We start from the raw sequence: 16,150 nt of genomic DNA on the forward strand, positions 1-16,150 counted from the left end.
TGTTGTTGGAGCTCTGGTCTGTCGTGTGCTGCAGCTGTGGTTGTTGTTGGAGCAGCTGTGGTTGTTGGAGCAGCTGTGGTTGTTGTTGGAGAATCTGTGGTTGTTGGAGCAGCTGTGGTTGTTGTTGGAGCATCTGTGGTTGTCGTTGCTGCAGCTGTGGTTGTTGTTGAGGCAGCTGTGGTTGTCGTTGCTGCAGCTGTGGTTGTTGTTGGAGCATCTGTCGTTGTCGTTGCTGCAGCTGTGGTTGTTGTTGAGGCAGCTGTGGTTGTCGTTGCTGTAGCTGTGGTTGTTGTTGAGGCAGCTGTGGTTGTCGTTGCTGCAGCTGTGGTTGTTGTTGGAGCATCTGTCGTTGTCGTTGCTGCAGCTGTGGTTGTTGTTGGAGCAGCTGTGGTTGTTGTTGGAGCATCTGTGGTTGTCGTTGCTGCAGCTGTGGTTGTTGTTGAGGCAGCTGTGGTTGTTGTTGTGGAAGCTGTAGTTGTCGTTGCTGCAGCTGTGGTTGTTGTTGGAGCATCTGTGGTTGTTGGAACAGCTATGGTTGTTGTTGGAGCATCTGTTGTTGTCGTTGCTGCAGCTGTGGTTGTTGTTGGAGCATCTGTCGTTGTTGTTGCTGCAGCTGTGGTTGTTGTTGGAGCATCTGTGGTTGTTGGAGCAGCTGTGGTTGTTGTTGGAGCATCTGTGGTTGTCGTTGCTGCAGCTGTGGTTGTTGTTGGGGCAGCTGTTGTCGTTGCTGCAGCTATGGTTGTTATTCCTGCAGCGTTACAATACAAATTAGTAGTAAGACATTGTCTAAAGTGAAATGCCATATCTCAGATGGGTTTAACATGAAACCAAAAAACTTTTATTTTTAATTCTACTTGCTCTACCTCATAATTCAATTCAGTATCTTAAAACTTACCAACACACAGAAGAAGGATGATACAGATCTTCATCATCACTTTGGGATGTGTTATACTGTTGAAAAAAATATATTTTTGTCAGATTCAGTTAATCAATGACAACTAAATAGCATTTACTAACATCTGTATTTATACTACTGCATTCTGCATTATAGTGAATTGCTGATAAATGTATTGTCAATTATTGTATATGTTGAGATTAATTTCATTATTTCATTACATTATCCACTGCATCTTTAAGACAATAATCCTGTGTTAGCTGTAAATGTAAACTACCATTTATAAATGTTAGGATCTACACATAAGGACTAAGCTTAACACCAACAATTATTAGATTGTGGGTGATGATTCGAATGCTTATTATGATGACTATTATTGCTGATAATTGCATTGTTAATCAAGAAAGACAGAAAACACAACTTGCATTGATTAAAATTGGACTAATATTCTTCATTGAAATACTTACAGGTTTTGTCTGTCGTAGATTTGTCTTGACTGCAGTGATTGAAGCTGTGATGCTCTCTGATTCCACCTGTTGCTGTTTGCTGGTTGATGTCCTCCACTGAACACACATCACCTTTTATATTCATTTACACAAATCCAGTAATACAAAATCAGGCTCTGAACAAGGAAGCACATCATTTGTATGAGGAATGTTTTTTTTAAGGTCTCCACCCCTATAATAGGTACATTTTACGTCTTATTTTGGGTTGCCGCCTATAGAAACTGGTTGAGGGACATTTCTTTCAAGACATGACGTAGGATATGTGGGGAAGGTTTTTATGATGTTCTGGTAAACATTTGTTTGTTTTCCTCATAAAATGACACCAAGCGTTTTTGTCATTGTGCAGCTTATGTGTTTATTGTTTTTAATTCGTGTAGTGAGAGACTGGAAGAACCACACCTTCAGGAGAGAATCTATTGTTATAGAGATGAGAGAATTTTATTATTGATGCTCTTACACACTCACAAAGTGCCCAAAAATTTGTGAAAAGCTAACACCAATAATCAAATCCATTATTAATCAACATTTTAATCGACAATGAAAATAATTGTTAGTTTCAGTCAGGGGTGTCGGACTCGTCAGTACCCAGGGCCCTCATGTGAGGAGGGCCCAAAAAGATGCTAGAATGAATAGCTGTGGCTGCGGGGAGTGGCCCATAGAGAACGCCCCTGGTTGCAGGTGGGATCTACATGGAGCCTCTCCTCTCCAGTCATGGGCTCCAGTGACTCTGAACATGGAGGATGAACTATAGTTTCACATGTACAAAGCAGAGCAGCTGGGTCTGCTTTGGTGTTGTTATTGCAAAGCAACCAGAGTCACCAACTTGGGGGGGGGGGGGCACTATAGAGACAACATGCCATGCCCAAGCTCAATTACGATATCAATCAAAATTATTACTATTTTGAACATGGCTGCATGAATCTTTGAGTTTTTGTGCATCCTACAGTCCTTAAACGTGTTCGTAAATTGAAAATTAACATACAAAATCCAATATGGCTGACTTCCTGTCATGTGTGCTCAGAACAGCTTATGGATCAGAATTTTTTTAAATGTGTGCAGATTTAAATAAGAAAAGCTCTACTGTTTCAGTGTCAAGTGCACGATCATGCAGCCTATAACAAGCTATAGGAATAATTCAACAATCTATTCACACATTAAAATCATCAAAACAATTATTCTAAACTCTAACTATTATCATACATGTCATCGACATTTGTTCGGCAAAATCATAATGTACATGAGATCCTCTTATATTAATAACATAACCCCTTATATTCATCATTAAATTACTAAAATTTCTTTTACTGATGTCCACTGCAGAAAATTCAAGTTGTTAATCAGATAAGAGAGTTCAGAAATAACATTGGTTTTACAAAACATGCGGGTGTGGTTAAAATACCCAACATATTTACTAAAAATAGATTCTATTATGTTTGCGTGTGTGATGATGCACATTGACATTTACATACCCAGTGTCAATAAATATTCTTTAGTGCTGGGTGATGACTGCATGTACTTGTGTCTGTTTATAGCCTCAGGGAAGTAAAGGTGTTCAACACATCACTAACTTTTTATAAATATAGAAATACCGTCAGCCCGATACTGCATGGCTTCAGCTCTTCCCATTTGCCTTCTACATAAGGTACGGTGCATTCACGTGCTCCTCGAAATTGTCCCATTTCCCAAATTGGAAAGTCGTTCTTCCGATTATTTTATTGGTCAGAGCGTTTAAGCAACACGTTGACAGCTGTTTCCAGTATTTATTTCCAGTTTGAAGCTTTATAGTAGTGCGTTTGTCCCGGACTTGCACCACTCCAGGCTGCACCAGTACATTCTCTAAAACCGCTAAAAATGACTTTACCTGACTCAAGTTAATGCTATTAAATAACTTTTCTAAATAGTCTAGGGTCACTCTACGTGGACTGACGGTTGAAATTTGATATGCAATACTTGAATAAAACAAATTCACTTTTCTTTGCTATGTTTCTGGCAGACAAAGTGGATGTTTAAGTGATGTTCAAGAATCATGTATATATCATGATTATTCCTTTTTTAGATGGGCTAATTGTGGATGGAAATGCACTTTGTGAGATCGTCCTCAAAACATTAACATAGAGCTTTGACTGTGTTAGAAATTTAGGACCAACATGCCGAAGGGACATGTCACGTTTCCTTTTTTCCGGTTTTCTTTCTTCTCCTCCTTTGAGGTTTTGCAATGCATAGAAGTGCCAGCTCTATCGACAAAGTACGTGTATTGCTTTGATAGATTTTCATAACATGCGAGCAGTAGAGATAGATGTCGTGAGTTGTTCTCATATACTGGTTTTTACCTATCGTACGAAAACGTATGCACAACAATTTCTATGATGTCCTACGAAATTATGATCGCAGGCTAGTCAAGTGGCGAACGGTCTCATGACAGTTAAGTTTAGCAGTCATTACAGTTAAAGTTAGTTGAGAAAAGGTGTGAGCCAGATGCAGGGCGCTGTGAGGGGATGATCCTTTCAGCGGCTACAGTTAGGTATCTCAGTAACAACAGGCGTCAACGAAAAGGATTCCAAAAGAAACTACGCAATTGGTAAGTGCAAATCCAATTTTCTTTTGCCTTACCATCTCTGTTTTGAAGGAGTCAAAGAAAGAACTATATAAATTTGTAATTTGGCCATACAAAATTGCTTGGCCAAGAGCAGTAGAGTTGTACCTTATTATGGTCTAAAGTGACATGATTTATGATTTATGTGTTGGTACTGTTAGCGGTGGGTGATTTTGTTTTCAGAAACAATTTCGGATTGAGCGCTGCACAAAGAGCCCGTGGTGAGATTATATCTTTAAGGAAGTATAGCGAACACAAAGTTCAGAATTTACCAACAAACATGAAGAGATGGGCAAGCAACAGTTGATGTTGTATTAAAAAAAGGATATCTTTATTGCATAATTCCTAATGATAAAACTGAGCTAAAAACAAGGCTGAAGCTGGGGGATAGTCTCTCAATTAAAATGGCCAAGAATCAATAAGATGTCACAACAAGGACTGCTGCACTATAGCTGATCGAGCTGCTGCTCTGGACCACGCAGCTCCTCAGAGATTAGTCTATAACGACGAAGAGTAATCTACATAATTGTTCCGGTGCAGCCGGATGTCCCTCATTTTAGGCCGAATGTCCGTCACCTTCCCCTTTGTTTGTATTGCCGTTTGCGATGTTGTGTTGGATTTATGAGGACCATGGTTAACTGCTCCTCAGATCTCTGCAGGGTAAATCCAGACAGCTAGCTAGGCTATCTGTCCAATCTGAGTTTTCTGTTGCACGACTAAAACAACTTTTAAACGACCACTTTCCACCAAAACAAGTTCCTGCCCGAGGCTATTAACATTGTGAATGCCAACTGCCATACACCAACATTTCTTTAAATGCGTAATGTTGTGTAAGTCATCAAAGTCTCCCGAACCTTCTTCACGTATCCAGAGTCGAGCTGCTGCTGAGTTTTTCAATAACAACTGGCGACAACGAACAGGATTCCGAGGTAACCACACAACTGGTAAGCGCAAATCATATTGTCTTTTGCCTTACCATGTTTCAGTTTAGACGGATTCAGAAAAGGAACTGTGCAAATTTGTAATTTGTGTTGATACTGTCAGTGTCTCAGTTTTGACAGAATCCAAAAAGGAACTTTGTAAATTCATAATTTGGCTAAAACAAATCTAAGGCCTGAGAAATGTCTGATCTCTCTGAAAGTTTTCAGCAGAGATTCTTTTTTAATAAGGGAAACCAAGAGCAGCAAAGTTGGAGGCTACCTTATGATGGTCTAAAGTGACATGATTTATGTGTTGATACTGATACTCATCACTGAATGTTTTGACTGCAGTGTTTATTGAACTGTGTGAACTGAGCTAAAATTGAGCTTGTAGGCCTACCACAATCACCAAAACCAAAAAATAAAGGTGTAAAAGTATCGGGGGAAATTAAACACATTACAAAAATTAAAAAATTAAGAACAAAAAGGTAAATCTCCCAGCAGTAAGCAAACAGGGACATAGATTACCTATGCCTTCCACACTGACAGCAGCAAACCCTTGCACACTACTGGCTCTGCTTCTAATCTTCTTTTTTTACAAAGCTCTCTGATAAAGTCAAGTCAGCTTCATTAATGCAGTGACGAAATATCTGGCATTATCATTTAGAATAGGCCCGCACCTGTTGATTCTAGTTCTTACAATATTGACTCAATGAACAATCTACTCTGGAGTAATGAGCTCATGGCTGGTGTCTGGTACTGGCTCTCCATAGTCTCTGTTAGCAGCAAACTGGACTAGTGGCTGCTGCTGAGGACCTACAAGAAAAAGTTAGTTTGTTAGTTAACCCAAGCCCAACCCCTTTAACATTGGGATAGGTTTTTTTATATGTATGTTTATGTATTTCCGTTTACTTTGTTGAAAATTGCTCTTTAAACCCTGTCTCTTGTAAAGTAATTAAGTAAAGTTTATTTCTAGAGCACATTTAAACACAGTTTAAGCTGACCAAAATGCTGTAAAAAACAAAAAGCACTAAGGTGCTGTATTAACCCTTGTGTTGTCCTTTGACTCACTGGGACCTGAAGGCCAACACAAGGGATATATTGCGACGCCAGGGCATTTATTTTCATAATTTTATATTTTTTATTTATTTTAATTATTTATTTTGTAATCCCTCCAGGAGAGAGGCCAGGACAGGTGTTGAGGTGACCTTTTGTTTAAAGTTGTATTCTCCCGCTGTCCGTCCTGTCCAGTGGTTCTTTTAATCTGCTTTTAACATCTGGCTTAATTTTGAACAGCTTTTATATAACCGATAGAGATGCACCGATTCACCGGCCAGTGACCGGAATTGGCCATGACCGGCGACTGGCAGGTCAGTCTGACATATGCCGATTTTATGCCGGTCAAATGCACTCGGGCGCCGCATGATTAACATTGCGCAAGATCAGCACACTGCCGCTCAATCAGCGGTTTATGAAATGTTATAAAGTCATAATCTGCTGTACTGATCTCAGTCGCTCTCTCTCTCCCCTCTGAGGCTGAATAAGTGGAACATGAAATTTGACAACTACAGTTTATTGGAAAATAGCATTGGGCACACTGACTTTGATTAATGTACTGTTGATCAGACCCCAGATGATACAAGAAGCTAACGTTAGCGAACGCTGCGGTGACTGTCCTCTGCCTCTGACGTCCGGCTGCAAAAGATGCTGTATTAAAAAAAAAAAGAGACGCTGTATTCCTCCGACATGCTCTATTAACGTTACTGTTTAAAAAGCTTTCCAGGTTAGTGGGGGTGCATAAACTCAAAACCTACATTAAAAACGTAGTAATCTTCCCCCAGCTTAGTTTGTTGCTAAACTGTGTGTAAAATGAGTGGTGACGTTTATGTTTTCAGGTAACATTACGTTCAAACAGGCCTGCGTGTGTGTTTTGAGAAATATCTATATACTGCAAGTCTATATTTATTATATTAAGTTGGATATTGGATGTGAAAAGAAGGAAATGCACTTTAGATGTATGTGAATTTCCCACACCAGGAGTAATTTATATAGTTCTATTTTATAGTGATCCATTATCTGTTCAAAACATGTTCTATGCAAAATGTAAAATGTTCTATTAAAGAAAAGATAGAAAATAAATATTTGTGTGTGCTGTAAAGTGGTTAGAAAAAATGAAATTGGAATCGGCCAAAATCGGTAACGGCTGGTAAAACTCAAAGAAAATCGGAAATCGGAATCGGCCTAGAAAGTTGTAATCGGTGCATCTCTAATAACCGAACTTGGTTTTTAAGTGTTTTATTCACACCAGTGGTAGTCTCATCTTCTTCATCTTGGCGTTTCACCCTCAAATTGAGAGCTGGTTTTAAGGATTTGGTTCCAGCCTGAACTATGAACAGAACACATTCTCAGACAGAACTTTTTAAAAGTGGCTAGCTAACTGAGCTCAAAGATGGCCGTCTACGCTAAAGAGGACCAATGGATGGTGTTGGACTACAAACAGGGCTGAAGACAACGCCGCGGTCATGAGGAGCCACCACATAGACCCACCTCCTCCCAACACCAGGACCACCAGAGGCAGGACAGTTAACGGACATACGCCTCGATAGCCAAGTACGGGCGCGGCCTCTGCGGAGAGAATCCCTCCCGCCACGTCCAGATGGTGCTGAGCCACTACTCACACACTTCAACTGCTCAGAACAACTACAGACAAGAGAATTACCACTACAACAATAACAGTAAAGGTGAGAAACAAGATCAATACATGCAGACACTGGAGCTTGAAGTTGAGAGAATAACTGGACTCTCGGATGTTGACTGGCACGTTCCTTTTGAGGTGGCTACAGCATGGGATGGGAGAAACCTGGGTCAACGGCTGCAGGCTGAAATCCTGGGTCAAACTGAAGCTATAATTATAGCTAGGCTCACAGATTTGCAACCCCAGGAGACTGCTGTTAATAAGAACGACCAGATTCATCCACCCAGACCTGTCCAGCCATCCACAAAAGCACAAGTGCATGTTCCAGCTCCATCCAGGCAGACCAGCGTGTACTTGCAGTCCAGAATCAGGGGCACATGCGCACACACAGAGGCTGCTTTACAGCCAGAAACCACTATGGCGAGGGGAGACGACTCATCTGGTCCTGAGGATGAGGAGGCAGACATCATCCCCCCTACTCCTCCCTCTGCTCTGCCACAAAGGACTCCACCGGCTTTACGCCCCACATCTGCTGCTGCTCCGGATATCTTGAGTCGAGTGCAGATGTGAGTTGCACATGCGTCAATTTGCGTCACACAGGTAGGCTAGACCATGATTTCACGCAGATCTGTTTTGCTGTTAGCCACAGAATAATGAGATAGGTACATTACATACACATGATCCCTGATGTCAGTTCTAGATTAGAGGCTGAAGTAGCCTACAAGAACCTGCTAACGACTTCTTTAATGTCAATACTGTGAAGTCTGTGTACGTTATTTCCTGGCACTACCCGAGCTGGATATGTACTACGGTAAGAGAGTCGCTGCAACCTTCAGTTTTAGTTCAACAGATTTATTGATATCCAAATCCAGCAGTGAATACAGTTGTTGTTTTTTTTTTTTTTTTTTTTTTTTATGGAAAAAAAAAAAAAATATAAAAATAATATATAAAAAATATATAAACAAAAAAACAGATTAAAGAGAAATAAGCAACAAATCACTCTGCAATATATGTAATTATAGGCAATATACATAATTGCTATGCAATAAATAGTTGCTAAGCAAACAACTAAACAATACTGGATAGTAATGGAAATCAACACAATCCAATGTAGTAATGCTATCCTGAACTATAATAAAGAGAAATACTATCATGTTAACTACACAGAGATACATGCAACACCAGCATGGACATAAAATTGTGCACTCAACTTCAAGTTTCAGTAACTCATGATTGTGCTTTGTAACAACTTTAAAACCCAAGTTAGGGAAATTTCAATATAACCATATTACCCACTTATACAAATAATTTGCTTTTAAAATGTTGCAGCAAATGCTATATGTATTAAAATACTGTCTGTGTGTCAACAATTCACACACAATGAAATCCTTACACAAGTAAATAATACAGTATAGTATTATATGTAATTAATAAAGTGCGGGTTACTTAAAGGTACACTGTGTAGTGTTGTAAGTATTTTATTAGTTAAAATCAATGTCTTCATTCATAAATACATCCTCATTGGTGTACATTGACCTCTGCCAATGATCTGACTTATCCTTGTAAGCGAATGTATTTACGGGTATTGACGGGTAAGTCAAAGGAGGTTTCCATGTCGTTTCGCCATCTTGAGAAACTACAATAGCTGAGGAGGGACATACAGCACTAGCCTACCTGTCTAGCTAATCCACAATGCGTTTTTGTTCAGAGCCAGTGTCACGTGACTGAAACCAGAAAAGAGAGACAGAGGAGAGATCAGTGTGCCGTGAGAGGCAGAGAGAAGCCTGCACTGCACTTTAGTTCAAAAGTATACTCGTTGCCAAAAAAGCAAAAAAGGGAATTAAAAAGGCAACGTGACCGGCGAATTCAAAAACCAGGGTAAACATTGGGGTAGCCTTTCCCAGGTGGAAAGAGCTAATGAAAGAGAAAGACTTTCAAAGGGACGCTGAAGTTGCCTGCTTCCTTCTCGACAGGTTAGTCAATGTTACGGTCTAAATTATAAGCTTTTTTTCATTGCTTGGTTGTGTAATTCATTATATAGGCAGCATAACAGTAGAACATGTGTAATTAAAAGCTAAACAGCCTCGTAAGTGAATAGCAGCATAGGCTATGTTTGATGGAATAAGGGTTGCTATAACGTTTTAATATTAATTTGGTCTCTAGGGGCATTTCTATTTTCCTTATTCGATGCTAAGAGTGCTCCTGACTGCAAACCCAGGTGTATTGACGACAACCCCCACCCGTGAATGGGGGATGGGTTGGCTATTGAGTAAAATGTAAAGTGGAGAAGGTGCTAAAAACAAGGTTGTAGCCTGAGACGTGTTGTAGCCTAGAAGTTTGATCAGAATCCATTTTGATAGAGCATATGACTGATGTTGCATTGATTGCACACCAAAGGCCACTTCAAGTTGTATGTTATCTGACATTTACTGTTATTTATCATATATACTGGGACCTCACATTGAATAATACAGACCCATACAGTAATCTGTATGTATAGTGTCTATAGTGTTATTTGTCTACATGTTGGAGAGAGTCAACACCTGCTTGAGTCAAGTTCCTTGTATGTAAGAATTTTTGGTCAATAAACCTGATCTGATTTGTCCATCTGATATGTCCAGTTATGAGAGTACTCTTGAGATATGGAACTCATCAACCCCCATCAAGGCAAAACGTTTTCAAATGCGCTGCTCCAGCATTGTCAAGCATTTACAGTGGGACAGATAGGTAAGTCATTGCATGAAAAGAATTTTGTCATTGTTTGTTTTAGTACAAGTTTCATATAAAACTTGTACTTTATCTATCTATACCTCATAATGTGTTATGATTATTGTTTTCAGAGATGAACATCTGAGTGCAATTGCAGAGGCACCGGAAATTGAAAGCCTTGAGCAGAGGTAACCCATAAACTGTCATTGTTTTTAACTCTGTAGTCTGGCTGTGTCCCTTTGAAAATAGTCTCTGGTTGCATGTTTTCATCTGATACACGTTTTTAATTATCATTTACTCTCATAGCATGCATGACATGAGCATTGTTGAAGAGGAGTTGAATGAAAATACCTTCAACGACCCCATGGACAGTGTGTAAGTGGGCTTCTATTCTATTCTATCTATTGAGTTGTGTAGTCTTCATTCATAAAGTTGCTATTTTCTGAGTATTTTGTATATTCAAGGATTGATTGGGCAGAAGAGGGTCCCTCATTTCATGGTGACCGGGACGACAGCTCTGATGAGGAATATCTTCCACCAATTTCTTTGCGATGAGTCATAATCTATTACTACTCTTTACTTTGTTTCTGTGCTGTGTTTGTACATGTAATCAATGTTCAGGACTATTTTTAAATGTATTTCTGTTCTTGTAGTTGACACTGATGTTTCGGGGAATATATAAGGTCATGGCTATATGCCGAAAAGTCATGGAAATTATTTGATTGAACTGTGTATGATCCCTGATGTTCTATCTTTCCAGAATGGGTGGTGCGCTGAAGGGAGCACAGGTACTATCGGGATCGCTGCACAGCCAACTATCGGGATCGCTGAGACTGTGCACGACCTGCCTGCCCCTGAAGTCCCTTCTGATGAGCCCCCGAGTCTCGAGCTGCCAATTTTGCCAGGCCCTCAGAAGGTCCTCAGTGAGGATGACATTGTTGGCGTCAGAGCAGCAGTGCTCTATGAGAACTGCTTGAGGCAGCTTGTCACATTTAATTCTGCCGGTGGACAGATGCACTGGTGTATTGAGGACTGGTTTGGTGTGTGACACTAGCTATGTTTCCATCCACACGTTTTTATCCGAATTAAGTGATATTGAATGAAAAATGCCTTATGGAAACAATAAAATCCGACTGAATTTCATGAATATCGACTCAAAGAAAATACGTTCGGTCTCATCGGATTTTCTCTTGATCGATATACGGCTTATGCGATAAACGCTGATGGAAACGTTATTTGCAGAATAAATAATGAATTGTGATTAAGTTTTAGGTCATTTTATGGTTGCAACCCGCAATAAAACGAAGAAGAAGTTTCAGTTCATTTCCGCCCAGTATTTCCGTTCTGTTTGCACACATGACAGCTGTCAACAAAAACAGATGTAAGCGGACAAATGAGGAGACAAGATACTTTTTAAATTTAATTTACCAGAAAAATATAACGGCTATTTTAGATAGCAAAAATCTAAGAAACGCCATCATTTATCAAGAGCTCGCGAAGAAAATGACCAACAAAGGTTACGACAGGGACATTCTAAAACGCTTAACGTGAAAAAGCTTAACGTGGTTTAATGTATCTAAACAACGATCAATCATCACCAAAAAAATCCTCTCTTATATTGCTCATCATAACCACTTAAAACGGTCAAATCTAACCCAATGTCCAAATATTATGGACGAAAACATTAACGTGAGATAACTTCTATAATCGTTGGATTTCGATTTAGTTTTTTTGACAGGCTTAAGTGTTCATGACAAGATATGACCATGAACATCTGGTGATGACTGATCGTTGTTTAGATACATTAAACCACGTTAAGCTTTTTCACGTTAAGCGTTTTAGAATGTCCCCTTACGACAAGCCATGGGACGTCCTGCGGAGTAAATGGAAGGCGCTCAAACAGCAATACACGGCTCAAAAAAGAGAGTTGTCTCACAGCGGTGCCGGAGGGAAAATAAAAGGCAAGTTCCACCTTTTTGATGAGCTGGATCAGATCCTCGGTCTCTAGGCCCATCGTAGCTTAGCTTGGCTTCTAATATTAACAACAACAACTACTTTTGTCTAGCAAAACTTTGTTTGCAAAAGTTCACTTGAATGTTGTGCGATTCATTGCAAAAATGAATGGAAACACCATAAAATGTCTCAAATCAATTCAATATACCAATTTAATTGCAAAACAGCATGTGACGTCATTACGCACAGGTTTTTATTCGCTTTAGAGCTGTTTGATGGAAACACACTTTCACCAGCTTTATTCGCATGAGTTTTTTTTACCGAACTTCAGATAATTCAATTGACAAGTGGATGGAAACTTAGCTAGTGTTGACCCCTTTCCAACAAACATCGCCATCAGGGGCACTGCAATGAGCGTTGAATGGGTAAGCCTTGACAATCACATCACAATGTATGATAACACACAGTACTTTATGTGCCTTGTGAATTTATTAGGCTACTCTTATGTGACTATTAGATCTGCCCCAATGGACATTACCTATGGCGGTGGAACTTCCAGCCTGTGTTGAAGTTTGGCATGCAGGCTGGGTACTTTCTTCTTTCCACAAACATCTTACTCTCCAGAAACAACTACACTAAAGTTGCTCTCCTCTTCAAATTCATGAACATGTGAATGGTCAACCCTAACACACACTTCACCATCCAGGACAGCTATTGTGTTGACCCTATTAAAACATTCTGGGAAGAGAAGAGATCTGAGGCCATCAGCCGACTTCAAGGGAAAGATGTGGTACTCCTAGGTGTGTATTTTTATATATGACCTTGTTCTACATCATTTTTTATGTTATACAATGAAAGTAATTTTGAAAGCATCTGTCATACATGTTTTGTATTTTGAAATTAACGTCTTTTTTTAGGTGATGGCAGAAATGACTCACCTGGACATTCTGCACAATACTGCAGCTACACGACCATGGAGCTTGACTCTAAGGAAATTGTCTATGTGGCCACTATAGACAAGCGACAGACCAACTGGAACTCCAATATCATGGAGAAGGAGGGTTTTATCCAGATTGTGAACAAGCTTACCCAAGACCTAAAGGTAGTGGAGTTCTGCACGGATGCTCATGTGCAGATTGGAGCCCTTTTGAGTAAGTGGTCATCAGATAAAATGTTTGAATACAAATATATAATATGCTGATTGAGAGTCTTGGAAATAAAATGATTACTTACTTCACAGACCCAGACAAAGGCAGATATAAGGATCTGAGAATTCACCACAGCCTGGACATGTGGCATGGTGCCAAAAATCTGTCCAAAAAGATCTCTACTGTAAGTTCTAATGCATCTAATTTCATTAATAACACTGTCCTGTACCTGCCTGCATGTCGGTGGAATCATCAAATTATGTTAGGTCTCCATGCAAAATACATGCATGGAATAACTTGCATTGTTTGTGTTTTGTTTATCCCCATAAGGCAGGAAAGGTGAAAGGACAGTCTCTTCTCATTCACTGGCTGAAGGATATAGTTAACCATTTCTGGTGGTGCTGCAAGACAGCAGAGACATTTCAGCAGTTTCTTGTAAGCAGGATTAATATTATTTTTTTTAATTAAAGAAGTTCCATGATTCAAATACCTGTGACATGATCATTTGTTTTTGTTTTTCTGTTTATTTGTTTTACTTTCCTCAGGCACTTTGGATTGGAGTTCTGCATCATGTTTGCAACAATCACACCTGGGAAACGGGAAGCTGCTAACACGATCACCTTGAAGACACTCAGGGTAAACAGTGGATTGAGAGAGAGTCGAAGAGCCACAAAGCACTAGTGGACATCGTCCTCAACAAGCGCTGGAAGAAGGATGTCCACAAGTATCTGCGCTTCAGGTAAAGTGTGGGGACATGACAATAAAACAGAAATGTCACAGAGCCGTAAGTCATGTGTGGGTGTGTGTTTTGGGGTCTAATTTCTTTTTTATTCATCCAGATCAACAGCACATCTTTAGTAATTTCAGAATCACATTCTGATGTATGCCAGCAAGCGCCAGGTCTTCACTCCCAAACGATACCCAACCCTACTTACAGGTGGATTTCTGGGAGGTGATGCTCATGGCCTCTTCACAGGAAGCTGTCATCCAGGAACTTCTGTTCCGACTGGCGTCCGTCTACATCGACTGACTGACTGACAAACACAATGTCGGATACACACCCCAACGAACTACACGCACCTTCAAGATGCAGGCCGCTGAAGAGCGCAGACGATCTGGTACATTTCTGTCAGACACTCGTGAAATGCCTTGTGATGTTTGACCACCACCTAAATCTACTGCTAAAAAATGTTCAGAAATCTGTCCTGCATGTTTGTTTGTGTCTCAGATGAACTCATGCTCCGATTACGGTGCTCTGTACCTATGGCTCACTGCTCTGAATCAAGCTAAAAATACCAGCTCCCAACACCAGGAGGCGCTATACAAACTGCAGGTAATTTATCAATAAATAAAATAAGTCTGCTTCTCAAAACCTCTGAATATATAAATTATTAAATTATTTTTTTTAAAACGTATGACTTCAACTTGTTTAAATGTAAGACAAAGATTGTGATTCATGATCTGTCTGTCTCCAGTCTCTCCTGTGTGGTCCGTCCCTGTCCGTGGGCTTCATCGTGCCTCTTATGGAGCGTCTGTCAGAGGAATCCTTATGGGGCTTCAGCCTGCACCTCCTCTGCACAACCAGAAGGGGGCAGTACGACAGCAGCATTGAAAAGCTGCTGGACCGATGTGCTCAGGCCATCATAGCCTACGCCAACCACCAGTTACAAGACAAACATATGGTCTGTACTGAGCAGTAGCCTGAACTGTGAAGTTTGTCACTATTTCACTCTGCCCTTACTCTGATTCATGTCTGTACATTTTGAAGTTTAGACAGTGATTATCAGAAGTATTACCCTTCCTGTCTTGTCTAATCTCTGCAGGTGTTATTGTGGCAGAAGCTGCTCCCAGAGCTTTGTAACAGGACGAGAGCTGCCGCAGTCAAAAGTCAAAAGTACCCCAGTACTTTATTTTAAGTTAAAGGCCAACTGACTGATAGTTTTGTCAAAGGACATCTTGCCAGAACGACAATTTGTCGCCCTTTGACTGCGAAAAATATTGAGCAGGTTTGACAAAAATCTGGACATCCTAACAAGGTCAGGAAACCACTTCAGGGCTATTTCCACTGAAGACACTGTAACTAATAATTTTAGGTTTGTATATTTAAATACTACTTTGATTACTTTTTAAGTCAACAGAACAGATAAATACATAAAGGATTCGATATTTTCTCACCTCTAGTTTATTTTTGGCAGTACAAAGAAGATTTGAAACAGCATTTAGACCTTCACCAGGGTAAATTGTATTTACAGAAGACAAGATTGATTAGTAAATACATAAAATATGACAAATTTAAATATATTGTAGAATCAATTTTTTTATAGCAATACAAGCCAACAGATTAACACTATTGAAGGGCAGCTCCACTAATTTTACACATCAGATTATTTTTACAGGTCTAGTTGCATAGAAGAATATTGCATGGAATCAATAAAAATCACTGACTGTTGTGATGTGATGTTTTGACCCTGGGATTTTAAGGTGGCCTGTTTCCATGCCAACAGAGACGCTAGTTGTGGTTGCCATGGAGACGAGCCCCACAGAGTTCCTGGAACTGATGCATGATGACGGCACGACATTCTACTTCTTGCCTCACCTCTTGACTTGTAGTGTATCGCCACCTGCGCTCACCGACTAGCATGACAACACACACACACACACACACACACACACACACACACACACACACACACACACACACACACACCAACACTGAAAACACAATCTGTAA

General features: G+C 40.0%; 1 protein-coding gene across 1 annotated transcript; it reads left to right on the top strand.

Annotated features, from left to right (window-relative positions):
- The first annotated feature begins 14,465 nt into the window (after nt 1–14,465).
- Nucleotides 14,466–15,149, top strand: LOC120553992 (Hermansky-Pudlak syndrome 3 protein-like). The gene is made up of 3 exons (XM_039792541.1): nt 14,466–14,537; nt 14,648–14,752; nt 14,895–15,149. Exons 1-3 carry the CDS (start codon nt 14,466–14,468, stop codon nt 15,117–15,119), a joined length of 402 nt encoding a protein of 133 aa, XP_039648475.1. The 3' UTR covers nt 15,120–15,149.
- The last annotated feature ends 1,001 nt before the right edge of the window (nt 15,150–16,150 follow it).

This window comes from Perca fluviatilis, chromosome 24 (assembly GCF_010015445.1).
Source record: "Perca fluviatilis chromosome 24, GENO_Pfluv_1.0, whole genome shotgun sequence".
In the NCBI taxonomy this organism is placed as follows: domain Eukaryota; kingdom Metazoa; phylum Chordata; class Actinopteri; order Perciformes; family Percidae; genus Perca; species Perca fluviatilis.

Coding starts and splice junctions, on each gene's coding strand:
- LOC120553992 (XM_039792541.1), top strand. CDS start 14,466: ATGTCGGATACACACCCCAACGAACTACACGCACCTTCAAGATGCAGG. Junction 14,538..14,647: donor TGAAGAGCGCAGACGATCTG/GTACATTTCTGT, acceptor TTTGTGTCTCAG/ATGAACTCATGCTCCGATTA. Junction 14,753..14,894: donor AGGCGCTATACAAACTGCAG/GTAATTTATCAA, acceptor GTCTGTCTCCAG/TCTCTCCTGTGTGGTCCGTC.